Source organism: Hyperolius riggenbachi, chromosome 2 (assembly GCF_040937935.1).
Source record: "Hyperolius riggenbachi isolate aHypRig1 chromosome 2, aHypRig1.pri, whole genome shotgun sequence".
NCBI classification, from domain to species: domain Eukaryota; kingdom Metazoa; phylum Chordata; class Amphibia; order Anura; family Hyperoliidae; genus Hyperolius; species Hyperolius riggenbachi.
Genome location: NC_090647.1, coordinates 572,438,090 through 572,459,371, shown reverse-complemented (window position 1 = coordinate 572,459,371; position 21,282 = coordinate 572,438,090). Strand labels below are relative to the sequence as shown.

The following is a 21,282-nucleotide window of genomic DNA, read 5'->3' as shown; positions in this document are numbered from 1 at the left end:
CCCCTCTGAGTTGTCGTAACCTGGAGGGAGATGCCATTTGGGGTCCAGCAATCGCCGGCTCCCTGAATGACCCCATGATGACCCCATGCGCGGGGTGCAGGGTATAGCGCCACTGCTACAGCTGCTCCAAGCTTCGGTGCTGCACAGCTGAAGGGAGGCGCTGAAAAGCCCCGCTTCTCCTGGAGTAGCCGTGTAGGCGCTCCTGTGGACTGTATAACAGGTCCAGGGTGTTGTGGCTCCGGGTGGGGGGGCGGGGGATCGGTAATGTGACGTTTGTAGCACGGGAGCTCCTTGTGCAGATTGGAGTTATTGAAGTCACCATGGATGATAAAGAGGGCCTCAGGGAGGGCAGTTTCCCTGCGGTAACCACTACGGACAGCCTTGCAGCGCTGGGTCCCCGGTTCGTATCCCAGCCAGGTCAACATCTGCAAGGAGTTTGTATGTTCTCCCCGTGTCTGCGTGGGTTTTCTCCAGGTACTCCGGCTTCCTCCCACATCCCAAAAAATATACAGATAAGTTAATTGGCTTCCCCAAACATTGGCCCTAGACTACGATACATACACTACACTAGACATGTGACTATGGTAGGGATTAGATTGTGAGCCCCTCTGAGGGACAGTTAGTGACAAGATAGTATACTCTGTACAGCTCTGTGGAAGATGTCGGCACCATATAAAGAATAATAATAATTGTGAGATGCTGTCGCTGAGCATTGGCAGGGAATTCCTGGTGTTAGCATCTGTGGGGATAAAGACTCCGACAAGTATCAGGGAGGAGATTCCCTGGGAAAATACTGTGGCCTGCAGTTGTGGGGTGGAGTAAACAGGTGGCTGCCACTTTATAGAGGCGGGGCTACAATGTGGGTGTGGTTCCTTCCTTCCAGCAACAGTCAAGGCTAATGATTTACAGCTCAGAGACCCAGCAGCCTATAGGCACAGGTACTGTACCCTAAACTCCGCCCCTGAACACAGGCCACACCCCCAAGTAAAAGTATTCTGAACTCTAATCGCTGTCTCATATCATCTTTAGAGATGAGAGGCAAGGATTCGACTGTAAGCTCCTGAGGTTAGTGATCTGAGGAGGGTGGCCTCACATAAGGTGCCTGTAGGCTATCATGTGTGCTCTGGTTATGGACAGAGGGGTCACAGGCGATCTTATAAAGCTTTCTTATATCAGAATTAAGTGGAACGGGATTTCATTTTGTTTAAACTGCACACAGGAACCATCCAATCATTTATTATTTTAAAAACAAGTCCAAAAATATCAGTTACAACTTTCAACATACATGTACAAAAAAAACCCCAAACAAGAGTGACATCACAAAGATGACATCACACAGCAAGTGACAAGAGAAGAGGTGTGTGTACAGGGGAGATCTCAGCTGTGTGACATCAGTGCATGGCACAATGACAAAGTATGATGGAACAAGTGACAAGAGAAGAGGTGTGTGTACAGGTGAGATCTCAGCTGTGTGACATCAGTGTATGGCACAATGACAAAGTATGATGGAACAAGTGACAAGAGAAGAGGTGTGCGTACAGGGGAGATCTCAGCTGTGTGACATCAGTGTATGGCGCAATGACAAAGTATGATGGAACAAGTGACAAGAGAAGAGGTGTGTGTACAGGTGAGATCTCAGCCGTGTGACATCAGTGTCTGGCGCAATGACAAAGTATGATGGAACAAGTGACAAGAGAAGAGGTGTGTGCACAGATGAGATCTCAGCTGTGTGACATCAGAGTATGGCGCAATGACAAAGTATGATGGAACAAGTGACAAGAGAAGAGGTGTGTGTACAGGGGAGATCTCAGCTGTGTGACATCAGTGAATGGCGCAATGACAAAGTATGATGGAACAAGTGATAAGAGAAGAGGTGTGTGTACAGGTGAGATCTCAGCTGTGTGACATCAGTGTATGGCACAATGACAAAGTATGATGGAACAAGTGACAAGAGAAGAGGTGTGTGTACAGGTGAGATCTCAGCTGTGTGACATCAGTGTATGGCACAATGACAAAGTATGATGGAACAAGTGACAAGAGAAGAGGTGTGTGTACAGGTGAGATCTCAGCTGTGTGACATCAGTGTATGGCACAGTGACAAAGTATGATGGAACAAGTGACAAGAGAAGAGGTGTGCGTACAGGTGAGATCTCAGCTGTGTGACATCAGTGTATGGCACAATGACAACGTGTGATAGAACAAGTGACAAGAGAAGAGGTGTGTGTACAGGGGAGATCTCAGCTGTGTGACATCGGTGTATGGCACAATGACAAAGTATGATGGAACAAGTGACAAGAGAAGAGGTGTGTGTACAGGTGAGATCTCAGCTGTGTGACATCAGTGTATGGCACAGTGACAAAGTATGATGGAACAAGTGACAAGAGAAGAGGTGTGCGTACAGGTGAGATCTCAGCTGTGTGACATCAGTGTATGACACAATGACAAAGTATGATGGAACAAGTGACAAGAGAAGAGGTGTGTGTACAGGTGAGATCTCAGCTGTGTGACATCAGTGTATGGCGCAATGACAAAGTATGATGGAAGAAGTGACAAGAGAAGAGGTGTGTGTACAGGGGAGATCTCAGCTGTGTGACATCAGTGTATGGCACAGTGACAAAGTATGATGGAACAAGTGACAAGAGAAGAGGTGTGTGTACAGGTGAGATCCCAGCTGTGTGACATCAGTGCATGGCGCAATGGCAAAGTATGATGGAACAAGTGACAAGAGAAGAGGTGTGTGTACAGGTGAGATCTCAGCTGTGTGACATCAGTGTATGGCACAGTGACAAAGTATGATGGAACAAGTGACAAGAGAAGAGGTGTGTGTACAGGTGAGATCTCCACTGTGTGACATCAGTGTATGGCACAATGACAAAGTATGATGGAACAAGTGACAAGAGAAGAGGTGTGCGTACAGGTGAGATCACAGCTGTGTGACATCAGTGTATGGCACAATGACAAAGTATGATGGAAGAAGTGACAAGAGAAGAGGTGTGTGTACAGGTGAGATCTCAGCTGTGTGACATCAGTGTATGGCGCAATGACAAAGTATGATGGAACAAGTGACAAGAGAAGAGGTGTGTGTACAGGGGAGATCTCAGCTGTGTGACATCAGTGTATGGCACAATGACAAAGTATGATGGAACAAGTGACAAGAGAAGAGGTGTGTGTACAGGTGAGATCTCAGCTGTGTGACATCAGTGTATGGCACAATGACAAAGTATGATGGGACAAGTGACAAGAGAAGAGGGGTGTGTACAGGTGAGATCTCAGCTGTGTGACATCAGTGCATGGCGCAATGACAAAGTATGATGGAACAAGTGACAAGAGAAGAGGTGTGTGTACAGGTGAGATCTCAGCTGTGTGACATCAGTGTATGGCACAATGACAAAGTATGATGGAACAAGTGACAAGAGAAGAGGTGTGCGTACAGGTGAGATCTCAGCTGAGTGACATCAGTGTATGGTGCAATGACAACGTGTGATAGAACAAGTGACAAGAGAAGAGGTGTGTGTACAGGTGAGATCTCAGCTGTGTGACATCAGTGCATGGCGCAATGACAAAGTATGATGGAACAAGTGACAAGAGAAGAGGTGTGTGTACAGGTGAGATCTCCACTGTGTGACATCAGTGTATGGCACAATGACAAAGTATGATGGAACAAGTGACAAGAGAAGAGGTGTGCGTACAGGTGAGATCCCAGCTGTGTGACATCAGTGTATGGCACAATGACAAAGTATGATGGAACAAGTGATAAGAGAAGAGGTGTGTGTACAGGTGAGATCTCAGCTGTGTGACATCAGTGCATGGCACAATGACAAAGTATGATGGAACAAGTGACAAGAGAAGAGGTGTGTGTACAGGTGAGATCTCAGCTGTGTGACATCAGTGCATGGCACAATGACAAAGTATGATGGAACAAGTGACAAGAGAAGAGGTGTGCGTACAGGTGAGATCTCAGCTGTGTGACATCAGTGCATGGCACAATGGCAAAGTATGATGGAACAAGTGACAAGAGAAGAGGTGTGCGTACAGGTGAGATCTCAGCTGTGTGACATCAGTGCATGGCACAATGACAAAGTATGATGGAACAAGTGACAAGAGAAGAGGTGTGCGTACAGGTGAGATCTCAGCTGTGTGACATCAGTGTATGGCACAATGACAAAGTATGATGGAACAAGTGACAAGAGAAGAGGTGTGTGTACAGGCGAGATCTCAGCTGTGTGACATCAGTGTATGACACAATGACAAAGTATGATGGAACAAGTGACAAGAGAAGAGGTGTGCGTACAGGCGAGATCTCAGCTGTGTGACATCAGTGTATGGCGCAGTGACAAAGTATGATGGAACAAGTGACAAGAGAAGAGGTGTGTGTACAGGTGAGATCTCAGCTGTGTGACATCTGTGTATGGCGCAATGACAAAGTATGATGGAACAAGTGACAAGAGAAGAGGTGTGTGTACAGGTGAGATCTCAGCTGCGTGACATCAGTGTATGGTGCAATGGCAAAGTATGATGGAACAAGTGACAAGAGAAGAGGTGTGTGTACAGGTGAGATCTCAGCTGTGTGACATCAGTGTATGGCACAATGACAAAGTATGATGGAACAAGTGACAAGAGAAGAGGTGTGCATACAGGCGAGATCTCAGCTGTGTGACATCAGTGTATGGCACAATGACAAAGTATGATGGAACAAGTGACAAGAGAAGAGGTGTGTGTACAGGTGAGATCTCAGCTGTGTGACATCAGTGCATGGCACAATGACAAAGTATGATGGAACAAGTGACAAGAGAAGAGGTGTGCGTACAGGCGAGATCTCAGCCGTGTGACATCAGTGTCTGGCGCAATGACAAAGTATGATGGAACAAGTGACAAGAGAAGAGGTGTGTGTACAGATGAGATCTCAGCTGTGTGACATCAGAGTATGGCGCAATGACAAAGTATGATGGAACAAGTGACAAGAGAAGAGGTGTGTGTACAGGGGAGATCTCAGCTGTGTGACATCAGTGCATGGCGCAATGACAAAGTATGATGGAACAAGTGACAAGAGAAGAGGTGTGCGTACAGGTGAGATCTCAGCTGTGTGACATCAGTGTATGGCGCAATGACAAAGTATGATGGAACAAGTGACAAGAGAAGAGGTGTGTGTACAGATGAGATCTCAGCTGTGTGACATCAGTGCATGGCGCAATGGCAAAGTATGATGGAACAAGTGACAAGAGAAGAGGGGTGTGTACAGGTGAGATCTCAGCTGTGTGACATCAGTGTATGGCGCAATGACAAAGTATGATGGAACAAGTGACAAGAGAAGAGGTGTGTGTACAGGTGAGATCTCAGCTGTGTGACATCAGTGTATGGCACAATGACAAAGTATGATGGAACAAGTGACAAGAGAAGAGGTGTGCGTACAGGTGAGATCTCCGCTGAGTGACATCAGTGCATGGCGCAATGGCAAAGTATGATGGAACAAGTGACAAGAGAAGAGGTGTGCGTACAGGTGAGATCTCAGCTGTGTGACATCAGTGTATGGCACAATGACAAAGTATGATGGAACAAGTGACAAGAGAAGAGGTGTGCGTACAGGTGAGATCTCCGCTGTGTGACATCAGTGTATGGCGCAATGACAAAGTATGATGGAAGAAGTGACAAGAGAAGAGGTGTGTGTACAGGTGAGATCTCAGCTGTGTGACATCAGTGTATGGCGCAGTGACAAAGTATGATGGAACAAGTGACAAGAGAAGAGGTGTGCGTACAGGCGAGATCTCAGCTGTGTGACATCAGTGCATGGCGCAATGACAAAGTATGATGGAACAAGTGACAAGAGAAGAGGTGTGTGTACAGGTGAGATCTCAGCTGTGTGACATCAGTGTATGGCGCAATGACAAAGTATGATGGAACAAGTGACAAGAGAAGAGGTGTGCGTACAGGTGAGATCTCAGCTGTGTGACATCAGTGTATGGCGCAATGACAAAGTATGATGGAAGAAGTGACAAGAGAAGAGGTGTGTGTACAGGTGAGATCTCAGCTGTGTGACATCAGTGTATGGCGCAGTGACAAAGTATGATGGAACAAGTGACAAGAGAAGAGGTGTGTGTACAGGTGAGATCTCAGCTGTGTGACATCAGTGCATGGCGCAATGACAAAGTATGATGGAACAAGTGACAAGAGAAGAGGTGTGTGTACAGGTGAGATCTCCACTGTGTGACATCAGTGTATGGCACAATGACAAAGTATGATGGAACAAGTGACAAGAGAAGAGGTGTGCGTACAGGTGAGATCACAGCTGTGTTACATCAGTGTATGGCACAATGACAAAGTATGATGGAAGAAGTGACAAGAGAAGAGGTGTGTGTACAGGTGAGATCTCAGCTGTGTGACATCAGTGTATGGCGCAATGACAAAGTATGATGGAACAAGTGACAAGAGAAGAGGTGTGTGTACAGGGGAGATCCCAGCTGTGTGACATCAGTGTATGGCACAATGACAAAGTATGATGGAACAAGTGACAAGAGAAGATGTGTGTGTACAGGTGAGATCTCAGCTGTGTGACATCAGTGTATGGCACAATGACAAAGTATGATGGGACAAGTGACAAGAGAAGAGGTGTGTGTACAGGTGAGATCTCAGCTGTGTGACATCAGTGTATGGCACAATGACAAAGTATGATGGAACAAGTGACAAGAGAAGAGGTGTGCGTACAGGTGAGATCTCAGCTGTGTGACATCAGTGTATGGCGCAATGACAAAGTATGATGGAACAAGTGACAAGAGAAGAGGTGTGTGTACAGGTGAGATCTCAGCTGTGTGACATCAGTGCATGGCGCAATGACAAAGTATGATGGAACAAGTGACAAGAGAAGAGGTGTGCGTACAGGTGAGATCTCAGCTGAGTGACATCAGTGTATGGTGCAATGACAACGTGTGATAGAACAAGTGACAAGAGAAGAGGGGTGTGTACAGGTGAGATCTCAGCTGTGTGACATCAGTGCATGGCGCAATGACAAAGTATGATGGAACAAGTGACAAGAGAAGAGGTGTGTGTACAGGTGAGATCTCAGCTGTGTGACATCAGTGTATGGCACAATGACAAAGTATGATGGAACAAGTGACAAGAGAAGAGGTGTGTGTACCCAGGAGTAAGTGATGTCACGGGGTGAATATATGACTTGCTAGATGAGTTTATGACAGAATGGATGATGACACAAAAAGATAGAAAATCACAGAGCAGGACATGGAGGGCATGGCATCACAGGTGACCTCAGAAGAGGATACAAAACAGAATATCAAAGATAAGGACAGTAATCAGACTGAGGAACATCAATCCTTGGGCTTCATTTACTAAACCGTGGTAACTGAAATATCACACCTTATGAAAAGATATCACACCTTATCAAAGTTAACGCGCCTGATCAGAGTAGCATAGCGAGCGTTACGAAACCGCAGGGGCTCAGGGCGAGTGCCATTGCCAATTAGCCGGCATAAGTTAGTAACGCTCGCTATGCTACTCTGATAAGGCATGTTCACTTTGATAAGGTGTGATATCTTTTATAAAAGGTGTGATATCTTTGATAAGGTGTGATATCTTTGATAAGGTGTGATATTTGAGTTATCACGGTTTAGTGAATCAAGCCCCATGAGTGTATCTTGTTTCAGGAACATCACTCCATGCATGGACCTTGTTTCAGGAACATCACTCCATGCATGGACCTTGTTTGAGGAACATCACTCCATGCGTGGACCTTGTTTGAGGGACATCACTCCATGCATGGACCTTGTTTCAGGAACATCACTCCATGCATGGACCTTGTTTCAGGAATATCATTCCATGCGTGGACCTTGTTTGAGAGACATCACTCCATGCATGGACCTTGTTTGAGGAACATCACTCCATGCATTGACCATGTTTGAGGGACATCACTCCATGCATGGACCTTGTTTCAGGAACATCACTCCATGCATGGACCTTGTTTCAGGAACATCACTCCATGCATGGACCTTGTTTCAGGAACATCACTCCATGCATGGACCTTGTTTCAGGAACATCACTCCATGCATGGACCTTGTTTGAGGAACATCACTCCATGCGTGGACCTTGTTTGAGGAACATCACTCCATGCATGGACCTTGTTTGAGGAACATCACTCCATGCATGGACCTTGTTTGAGGGACATCACTCCATGCGTGCACCTTGTTTGAGGAACATCACTCCATGCGTGGACCTTGTTTGAGGAACATCACTCCATGCGTGGACCTTGTTTGAGGAACATCACTCCATGCGTGCACCTTGTTTGAGGAACATTACTCCATGCGTGGACCTTGTTTGAGGAACATCACTCCATGCATGGACCTTGTTTGAGGGACATCACTCCATGTGTGCACCTTGTTTGAGGAACATTACTCCATGCGTGGACCTTGTTTGAGGAACATCACTTCATGCGTGGATCTTGTTTGAGGAACATCATTCCATGCGTGGACCTTGTTTGAGGAACATCACTCCATGCATGGACCTTGTTTGAGGAACATCACTCCATGCGTGGATCTTGTTTGAGGAACATCACTCCATGCATGGACCTTGTTTGAGGAACATCACTCCATGCGTGGACCTTGTTTGAGGAACATAACTCCATGCATGGATCTTGTTTGAGGAACATCACTCCATGCATGGACCTTGTTTGAGGAACATCACTCCATGCGTGGACCTTGTTTGAGGAACATCACTCCATGCGTGGACCTTGTTTGAGGAACATCACTCCATGCATGGATCTTGTTTGAGGAACATCACTCCATGCATGGATCTTGTTTGAGGAACATCACTCCATGCATGGATCTTGTTTGAGGGACATCACTCCATGCATGGATCTTGTTTGAGGAACATCACTCCATGCATGGACCTTGTTTGAGGAACATCATTCCATGCGTGGATCTTGTTATTTGCATTGCTGGACATACTGGGCCAAGCTGGCTTTGATTGGCAAATGTTTATGGTGGTCATGGCTCCTTGGAAGCTGTGACATAAGGATATGGCCATTTTCTATCCCTCAACTTTCAGCCCTCCAATTTCCTTGAGAAGCTCATTGGCCATTCTCTGGAGCTCCTTGCAATGACTATTGGAAAGCTTTGTGAGTAAAGGTAGACACTGCTGGGCCTCGCCCCAGAGGAGGTGCAGAACATCGGGATCTAGAAGCACAGACTGGAAGAGACGCAGAGTGTTGAGGCACACCTCGGGATCTGGGTCTGAGTGTGAGGAGGAGAGAAGGGAGAATGTAAAATGTCAGCAAACTCAGCAGCAAAAGAGGAGGTAAAAACACATGGCGCGCAGTACTGTTACTGTTCTACTACTGATATCATATACCAAACACATGGCGTGCAGTACTGTTACTGTTCTACTACCGATATACCAAACACATGGCGCGCAGTACTGTTACTGTTCTACTACTGATATCATATACCAAACACATGGCGTGCAGTACTGTTACTGTTCTACTACCGATATCATATACCAAACACATGGCGCGCAGTACTGTTACTGTTCTACTACCGATATCATATACCAAACACATGGTGCGCAGTACTGTTACTGTTCTACTACTGATATCATATACCAAACACATGGCGTGCAGTACTGTTACTGTTCTACTACCGATATCATATACCAAACACATGGCGCGCAGTACTGTTACTGTTCTACTACCGATATACCAAACACATGGCGTGCAGTACTGTTACTGTACTACTACTGATATCATATACCAAACACATGGCGCGCAGTACTGTTACTGTTCTACTACCGATATCATATACCAAACACATGGCGCGCAGTACTGTTACTGTTCTACTACTGATATCATATACCAAACACATGGCGCGCAGTACTGTTACTGTTCTACTACCGATATCATATACCAAACACATGGCGTGCAGTACTGTTACTGTTCTACTACTGATATCATATACCAAACACATGGCGCGCAGTACTGTTACTGTTCTACTACCGATATCATATACCAAACACATGGCGCGCAGTACTGTTACTGTTCTACTACTGATATCATATACCAAACACATGGTGCGCAGTACTGTTACTGTTCTACTACTGATATCATATACTAAACACATGGCGTGCAGTACTGTTACTGTTCTACTACTGATATCATATACCAAACACATGGCGTGCAGTACTGTTACTGTTCTACTACCGATATCATATACCAAACACATGGCGCGCAGTACTGTTACTGTTCTACTACCGATATACCAAACACATGGCGTGCAGTACTGTTACTGTTCTGTTACCGATATCATATAGCAAACACATGGCGTGCAGTACTGTTACTGTTCTACTACCGATATCATATACCAAACACATGGCGCGCAGTACTGTTACTGTTCTACTACTGATATCATATACCAAACACATGGTGCGCAGTACTGTTACTGTTCTACTACTGATATCATATACCAAACACATGGTGCGCAGTACTGTTACTGTTCTACTACTGATATCATATACCAAACACATGGCGCGCAGTACTGTTACTGTTCTACTACTGATATCATATACCAAACACATGGTGCGCAGTACTGTTACTGTTCTACTACTGATATCATATACCAAACACATGGTGCGCAGTACTGTTACTGTTCTACTACTGATATCATATACCAAACACATGGTGCGCAGTACTGTTACTGTTCTACTACTGATATCATATACCAAACACATGGTGCGCAGTACTGTTACTGTTCTACTACTGATATCATATACCAAACACATGGAGTGCAGTACTGTTACTGTTCTACTACTGATATCATATACCAAACACATGGCGCGCAGTACTGTTACTGTTCTACTACTGATATCATATACCAAACACATGGTGCGCAGTACTGTTACTGTTCTACTACTGATATCATATACCAAACACATGGTGCGCAGTACTGTTACTGTTCTACTACTGATATCATATACCAAACACATGGTGCGCAGTACTGTTACTGTTCTACTACTGATATCATATACCAAACACATGGAGTGCAGTACTGTTACTGTTCTACTACTGATATCATATACCAAACACATGGCGCGCAGTACTGTTACTGTTCTACTACTGATATCATATACCAAACACATGGTGCGCAGTACTGTTACTGTTCTACTACTGATATCATATACCAAACACATGGTGCGCAGTACTGTTACTGTTCTACTACTGATATCATATACCAAACACATGGCGTGCAGTACTGTTACTGTTCTACTACTGATATCATATACCAAACACATGGAGTGCAGTACTGTTACTGTTCTACTACTGATATCATATACCAAACACATGGCGCGCAGTACTGTTACTGTTCTACTACTGATATCATATACCAAACACATGGTGCGCAGTACTGTTACTGTTCTACTACTGATATCATATACCAAACACATGGTGCGCAGTACTGTTACTGTTCTACTACTGATATCATATACCAAACACATGGTGCGCAGTACTGTTACTGTTCTACTACTGATATCATATACCAAACACATGGCGTGCAGTACTGTTACTGTTCTACTACCGATATCATATACCAAACACATGGCGCGCAGTACTGTTACTGTTCTACTACTGATATCATATACCAAACACATGGTGCGCAGTACTGTTACTGTTCTACTACTGATATCATATACCAAACACATGGTGCGCAGTACTGTTACTGTTCTACTACTGATATCATATACCAAACACATGGTGCGCAGTACTGTTACTGTTCTACTACTGATATCATATACCAAACACATGGAGTGCAGTACTGTTACTGTTCTACTACTGATATCATATACCAAACACATGGCGCGCAGTACTGTTACTGTTCTACTACTGATATCATATACCAAACACATGGTGCGCAGTACTGTTACTGTTCTACTACTGATATCATATACCAAACACATGGTGCGCAGTACTGTTACTGTTCTACTACTGATATCATATACCAAACACATGGCGTGCAGTACTGTTACTGTTCTACTACTGATATCATATACTAAACACATGGCGCGCAGTACTGTTACTGTTCTACTACCGATATCATATACCAAACACATGGTGCGCAGTACTGTTACTGTTCTACTACTGATATCATATACCAAACACATGGTGCGCAGTACTGTTACTGTTCTACTACTGATATCATATACCAAACACATGGCGCGCAGTACTGTTACTGTTCTACTACCGATATCATATTCCAAACACATGGCGTGCAGTACTGTTACTGTTCTACTACTGATATACCAAACACATGGCGTGCAGTACTGTTACTGTTCTACTACTGATATCATATACCAAACACATGGCGTGCAGTACTGTTACTGTTCTACTACTGATATCATATACCAAACACATGGCGTGCAGTACTGTTACTGTTCTACTACTGATATCATATACCAAACACATGGTGCGCAGTACTGTTACTGTTCTACTACTGATATCATATTCCAAACACATGGCGTGCAGTACTGTTACTGTTCTACTACCGATATACCGAACACATGGCGTGCAGTACTGTTACTGTTCTACTACTGATATCATATACCAAACATATGGCGTGCAGTACTGTTACTGTTCTCCTACCGATATACCAAACACATGGCGCGCAGTACTGTTACTGTTCTACTACCGATATACCAAACATATGGCGTGCAGTACTGTTACTGTTCTACTACCGATATCATATACCAAACATATGGCGTGCAGTACTGTTACTGTTCTCCTACCGATATACCAAACACATGGCGCGCAGTACTGTTACTGTTCTACTACCGATATACCAAACACATGGCGTGCAGTACTGTTACTGTTCTACTACTGATATCATATACCAAACACATGGCGTGCAGTACTGTTACTGTTCTACTACTGATATCATATACCAAACACATGGCGTGCAGTACTGTTACTGTTCTACTACTGATATCATATACTAAACACATGGCGCGCAGTACTGTTACTGTTCTACTACCGATATCATATACCAAACACATGGTGCGCAGTACTGTTACTGTTCTACTACTGATATCATATACCAAACACATGGTGCGCAGTACTGTTACTGTTCTACTACTGATATCATATTCCAAACACATGGCGTGCAGTACTGTTACTGTTCTACTACCGATATACCAAACACATGGCGTGCAGTACTGTTACTGTTCTACTACCGATATCATATACCAAACACATGGCGTGCAGTACTGTTACTGTTCTCCTACCGATGTCATATACCAAACACATGGCGCGCAGTACTGTTACTGTTCTACTACTGATATCATATACCAAACACATGGCGTGCAGTACTGTTACTGTTCTACTACTGATATCATATACCAAACACATGGCGTGCAGTACTGTTACTGTTCTACTACTGATATCATATACCAAACACATGGCGTGCAGTACTGTTACTGTTCTACTACCGATATACCAAACACATGGCGTGCAGTACTGTTACTGTTCTACTACCGATATACCAAACACATGGCGTGCAGTACTGTTACTGTTCTACTACTGATATCATATACTAAACACATGGCGTGCAGTACTGTTACTGTTCTACTACTGATATCATATACCAAACACATGGTGCGCAGTACTGTTACTGTTCTACTACTGATATCATATACCAAACACATGGCGTGCAGTACTGTTACTGTTCTACTACCGATATCATATACCAAACACATGGCGTGCATTACTGTTACTGTTCTACTACCGATATCATATACCAAACACATGGTGCGCAGTACTGTTACTGTTCTACTACTGATATCATATACCAAACACATGGCGCGCAGTACTGTTACTGTTCTACTACCGATATACCAAACACATGGCGTGCAGTACTGTTACTGTTCTACTACTGATATCATATACCAAACACATGGCGTGCAGTACTGTTACTGTTCTACTACTGATATCATATACCAAACACATGGCGCGCAGTACTGTTACTGTTCTACTACCGATATCATATACCAAACACATGGCGCGCAGTACTGTTACTGTTCTACTACCGATATCATATACCAAACACATGGCGTGCAGTACTGTTACTGTTCTACTACTGATATCATATACCAAACACATGGCGTGCAGTACTGTTACTGTTCTACTACTGATATCATATACTAAACACATGGCGTGCAGTACTGTTACTGTTCTACTACCGATATACCAAACACATGGCGTGCAGTACTGTTACTGTTCTACTACCGATATACCAAACACATGGCGTGCAGTACTGTTACTGTTCTACTACCGATATCATATACCAAACACATGGCGTGCAGTACTGTTACTGTTCTACTACTGATATCATATACTAAACACATGGCGTGCAGTACTGTTACTGTTCTACTACCGATATACCAAACACATGGCGTGCAGTACTGTTACTGTTCTACTACCGATATACCAAACACATGGCGTGCAGTACTGTTACTGTTCTACTACCGATATACCAAACACATGGCGCGCAGTACTGTTACTGTTCTACTACCGATATCATATACCAAACACATGGCGTGCAGTACTGTTACTGTTCTACTACCGATATACCAAACACATGGCGTGCAGTACTGTTACTGTTCTACTACCGATATACCAAACACATGGCGCGCAGTACTGTTACTGTTCTACTACCGATATACCAAACACATGGCGTGCAGTACTGTTACTGTTCTACTACCGATATCATATACCAAACACATGGCGTGCAGTACTGTTACTGTTCTACTACCGATATACCAAACACATGGTGCGCAGTACTGTTACTGTTCTACTACCGATATCATATACCAAACACATGGCGTGCAGTACTGTTACTGTTCTACTACTGATATCATATACCAAACACATGGCGTGCAGTACTGTTACTGTTCTACTACCGATATCATATACCAAACACATGGCGTGCAGTACTGTTACTGTTCTACTACCGATATACCAAACACATGGTGCGCAGTACTGTTACTGTTCTACTACTGATATCATATACCAAACACATGGCGCGCAGTACTGTTACTGTTCTACTACCGATATACCAAACACATGGCGTGCAGTACTGTTACTGTTCTACTACTGATATCATATACCAAACACATGGCGTGCAGTACTGTTACTGTTCTACTACCGATATCATATACCAAACACATGGCGCGCAGTACTGTTACTGTTCTACTACCGATATACCAAACACATGGCGTGCAGTACTGTTACTGTTCTACTACCGATATCATATACCAAACACATGGCGCGCAGTACTGTTACTGTTCTACTACTGATATCATATACCAAACACATGGCGTGCAGTACTGTTACTGTTCTACTACCGATATACCAAACACATGGCGTGCAGTACTGTTACTGTTCTACTACCGATATACCAAACACATGGCGTGCAGTACTGTTACTGTTCTACTACCGATATACCAAACACATGGCGTGCAGTACTGTTACTGTTCTACTACCGATATCATATACCAAACACATGGCGTGCAGTACTGTTACTGTTCTACTACTGATATCATATACTAAACACATGGCGTGCAGTACTGTTACTGTTCTACTACCGATATACCAAACACATGGCGTGCAGTACTGTTACTGTTCTACTACCGATATACCAAACACATGGCGTGCAGTACTGTTACTGTTCTACTACCGATATACCAAACACATGGCGCGCAGTACTGTTACTGTTCTACTACCGATATCATATACCAAACACATGGCGTGCAGTACTGTTACTGTTCTACTACCGATATACCAAACACATGGCGTGCAGTACTGTTACTGTTCTACTACCGATATACCAAACACATGGCGCGCAGTACTGTTACTGTTCTACTACCGATATACCAAACACATGGCGTGCAGTACTGTTACTGTTCTACTACCGATATCATATACCAAACACATGGCGTGCAGTACTGTTACTGTTCTACTACCGATATACCAAACACATGGTGCGCAGTACTGTTACTGTTCTACTACCGATATCATATACCAAACACATGGCGTGCAGTACTGTTACTGTTCTACTACTGATATCATATACCAAACACATGGCGTGCAGTACTGTTACTGTTCTACTACCGATATCATATACCAAACACATGGCGTGCAGTACTGTTACTGTTCTACTACCGATATACCAAACACATGGTGCGCAGTACTGTTACTGTTCTACTACTGATATCATATACCAAACACATGGCGCGCAGTACTGTTACTGTTCTACTACCGATATACCAAACACATGGCGTGCAGTACTGTTACTGTTCTACTACTGATATCATATACCAAACACATGGCGTGCAGTACTGTTACTGTTCTACTACTGATATCATATACCAAACACATGGCGTGCAGTACTGTTACTGTTCTACTACCGATATCATATACCAAACACATGGCGCGCAGTACTGTTACTGTTCTACTACCGATATACCAAACACATGGCGTGCAGTACTGTTACTGTTCTACTACCGATATCATATACCAAACACATGGCGTGCAGTACTGTTACTGTTCTACTACTGATATCATATACCAAACACATGGCGTGCAGTACTGTTACTGTTCTACTACCGATATCATATACCAAACACATGGCGTGCAGTACTGTTACTGTTCTACTACTGATATCATATACCAAACACATGGCGTGCAGTACTGTTACTGTTCTACTACCGATATCATATACCAAACACATGGCGCGCAGTACTGTTACTGTTCTACTACCGATATCATATACCAAACACATGGCGTGCAGTACTGTTACTGTTCTACTACTGATATCATATACCAAACACATGGCGTGCAGTACTGTTACTGTTCTACTACCGATATCATATACCAAACACATGGCGTGCAGTACTGTTACTGTTCTACTACTGATATCATATACCAAACACATGGCGTGCAGTACTGTTACTGTTCTACTACTGATATCATATACCAAACACATGGCGTGCAGTACTGTTACTGTTCTACTACCGATATACCAAACACATGGCGCGCAGTACTGTTACTGTTCTACTACCGATATACCAAACACATGGCGTGCAGTACTGTTACTGTTCTACTACCGATATCATATACCAAAAACATGGCGTGCAGTACTGTTACTGTTCTACTACTGATATCATATACCAAACACATGGCGTGCAGTACTGTTACTGTTCTACTACCGATATACCAAACACATGGCGCGCAGTACTGTTACTGTTCTACTACCGATATCATATACCAAACACATGGCGTGCAGTACTGTTACTGTTCTACTACTGATATCATATACCAAACACATGGCGTGCAGTACTGTTACTGTTCTACTACTGATATACCAAACACATGGCGCGCAGTACTGTTACTGTTCTACTACCGATATCATATACCAAACACATGGCGTGCAGTACTGTTACTGTTCTACTACCGATATCATATACCAAACACATGGCGTGCAGTACTGTTACTGTTCTACTACCGATATCATATACCAAACACATGGCGCGCAGTACTGTTACTGTTCTACTACCGATATACCAAACACATGGCGCGCAGTACTGTTACTGTTCTACTACTGATATACCAAACACATGGCGTGCAGTAGGCCTGAAAGATACATCGAATTTAAATCGAAATCGCGATCACCAAGATCACAATTTCGGAATCGTCAAAGTGGCAATTATCGCGATACCGTCATTTCCACATGGGGAAGTTTGAAGAAGTGGCTTCAAACTTCCCCAAAGTCCTGACTCGTGCGGACCGCAGCATTGGACATACTTTCCGCACGAGTCAAATGCTGTCTGTCCTCTATCACCGTCTGCCGGCTCTTGTGCTTGGCAAAACTCCGGGTTCCTGTATGTCACATGACATACAGGAAGTATTCCGTGCATTAGAGCCTGCAGGAGGCAAAGTGGATAGACTGCTATCACTGGACTCATGCTTGAAGCTATGTCCAGAACTGATGCAGCTTGGGGGACAGAGGAGGCACAGAGAGAAACAGCGGGCACAGAGACACAAAGGAGGCAAGAGAGAGACCCAGAGGAGGCATAAAGAGGCAAAGGGGGCACGAAGAGAGACAAGGGGACAGAGAGGGAACAAACAGGCAAAGAGGGGGAACAAAGCTTGATTTGAAGGAAATCGTGAATCGAAATCGCAATTTCAGACAGAAATCGCTCAATTCAATTTTTTCCTAAAATCGTTCAGGTCTAGCGTGCAGTACTGTTTCTGTTCTACTACCGATATACCAAACACATGGCGTGCAGTACTGTTTCTGTTCTACTACCGATATACCAAACACATGGCGCGCAGTACTGTTACTGTTCTACTACCGATATACCAAACACATGGCGCGCAGTACTGTTACTGTTCTACTACCGATATACCAAACACATGGCGTGCAGTACTGTTACTGTTCTACTACCGATATCATATACCAAACACATGGCGTGCAGTACTGTTACTGTTCTACTACCGATATACCAAACACATGGCGTGCAGTACTGTTACTGTTCTACTACCGATATACCAAACACATTGCGCGCAGTACTGTTACTGTTCTACTACCGATATACCAAACACATGGCGTGCAGTACTGTTACTGTTCTACTACCGATATACCAAACACATTGCGCGCAGTACTGTTACTGTTCTACTACCGATATACCAAACACATGGCGTGCAGTACTGTTACTGTTCTACTACCGATATCATATACCAAACACATGGCGTGCAGTACTGTTACTGTTCTACTACCGATATACCAAACACATGGCGTGCAGTACTGTTACTGTTCTACTACCGATATACCAAACACATTGCGCGCAGTACTGTTACTGTTCTACTACCGATATACCAAACACATGGCGTGCAGTACTGTTACTGTTCTACTACCGATATACCAAACACATTGCGCGCAGTACTGTTACTGTTCTACTACCGATATACCAAACACATGGCGCGCAGTACTGTTACTGTTCTACTACCGATATACCAAACACATGGCGCGCAGTACTGTTACTGTTCTACTACCGATATACCAAACACATGGCGTGCAGTACTGTTACTGTTCTACTACCGATATCATATACCAAACACATGGCGCGCAGTACTGTTACTGTTCTACTACCGATATACCAAACACATGGCGTGCAGTACTGTTACTGTTCTCCTACCGATATACCAAACACATGGCGCGCAGTACTGTTACTGTTCTACTACCGATATACCAAACACATGGCGCGCAGTACTGTTACTGTTCTACTACCGATATACCAAACACATGGCGCGCAGTACTGTTACTGTCCTACTACCGATATACCAAACACATGGCGTGCAGTACTGTTACTGTTCTACTACCGATATCATATACCAAACACATGGCGTGCAGTACTGTTACTGTTCTACTACCGATATCATATACCAAACACAGGGCGTGCAGTACTGTTACTGTTCTACTACCGATATCATATACCAAACACATGGCGTGCAGTACTGTTACTGTTCTCCTACCGATATACCAAACACATGGCATGCAGTACTGTTACTGTTCTACTACCGATATACCAAACACATGGCGCGCAGTACTGTTACTGTTCTACTACCGATATACCAAACACATGGCGCGCAGTACTGTTACTGTTCTACTACCGATATACCAAACACATGGTGCGCAGTACTGTTACTGTTCTACTACCGATATACCAAACACATGGCGCGCAGTACTGTTACTGTTCTACTACCGATATACCAAACACATGGCGCGCAGTACTGTTACTGTTCTACTACCGATATACCAAACACATGGCGCGCAGTACTGTTACTGTCCTACTACCGATATCATATACCAAACACATGGCGTGCAGTACTGTTACTGTTCTACTACCGATATACCAAACACATGGCGTGCAGTACTGTTACTGTTCTACTACCGATGTACCAAACACATGGCGCGCAGTACTGTTACTGTTCTACTACCGATATACCAAACACATGGTGCGCAGTACTGTTACTGTTCTACTACCGATATACCAAACACATGGCGCGCAGTACTGTTACTGTTCTACTACCGATATACCAAACACATGGCGCGCAGTACTGTTACTGTTCTACTACCGATATACCAAACACATGGTGCGCAGTACTGTTACTGTTCTACTACCGATATACCAAACACATGGTGCGCAGTACTGTTACTGTTCTACTACCGATATCATATACCAAACACATGGCGTGCAGTACTGTTACTGTTCTACTACCGATATACCAAACACATGGCGTGCAGTACTGTTACTGTTCTACTACCGATGTACCAAACACATGGCGCGCAGTACTGTTACTGTTCTACTATCGATATACCAAACACATGGCGTGCAGTACTGTTACTGTTCTACTACCGATATCATATACCAAACACATGGCGTACAGTACTGTTACTGTTCTACTACCGATATCATATACCAAACACATGGCGTGCAGTACTGTTACTGTTCTACTACTGATATACCAAACACATGGCGCGCAGTACTGTTACTGTTCTACTACCGATATCATATACCAAACACATGGCGCGCAGTACTGTTACTGTTCTACTACCGATATCATATACCAAACACATGGCGTGCAGTACTGTTACTGTTCTACTACCGATATCATATACCAAACACATGGCGTGCAGTACTGTTACTGTTCTACTACTGATATACCAAACACATGGCGCGCAGTACTGTTACTGTTCTACTACCGATATCATATACCAAACACATGGCGCGCAGTACTGTTACTGTTCTACTACCGATATACCAAACACATGGCGCGCAGTACTGTTACTGTTCTACTACCGATATCATATACCAAACACATGGCGTGCAGTACTGTTACTGTTCTACTACTGATATCATATACCAAACACATGGCGTGCAGTACTGTTACTGTTCTACTACCGATATCATATACCAAACACATGGCGTGCAGTACTGTTACTGTTCTACTACCGATATCATATACCAAACACATGGCGTGCAGTACTGTTACTGTTCTACTACTGATATACCAAACACATGGCGCGCAGTACTGTTACTGTTCTACTACCGATATCATATACCAAACACATGGCGCGCAGTACTGTTACTGTTCTACTACCGATATACCAAACACATGGCGCGCAGTACTGTTACTGTTCTACTACCGATATCATATACCAAACACATGGCGTGCAGTAC

At 44.0% G+C, this 21,282-nt stretch overlaps 1 protein-coding gene across 1 annotated transcript in view; it reads right to left on the bottom strand.

The window, feature by feature from the left end:
• Positions 1-2,011: 2,011 nt before the first annotated feature.
• The window catches only part of HSF2BP (heat shock transcription factor 2 binding protein), an 83,019-nt gene continuing 63,748 nt past the window's right edge, over positions 2,012-21,282 (bottom strand). The window contains exon 8 of the mRNA XM_068271039.1: positions 2,012-9,233. Within this exon, the coding sequence (XP_068127140.1) occupies positions 9,031-9,233 (203 nt within the window). The 3' untranslated portion in view covers positions 2,012-9,030. The remainder of the gene's footprint in view (positions 9,234-21,282) is intronic.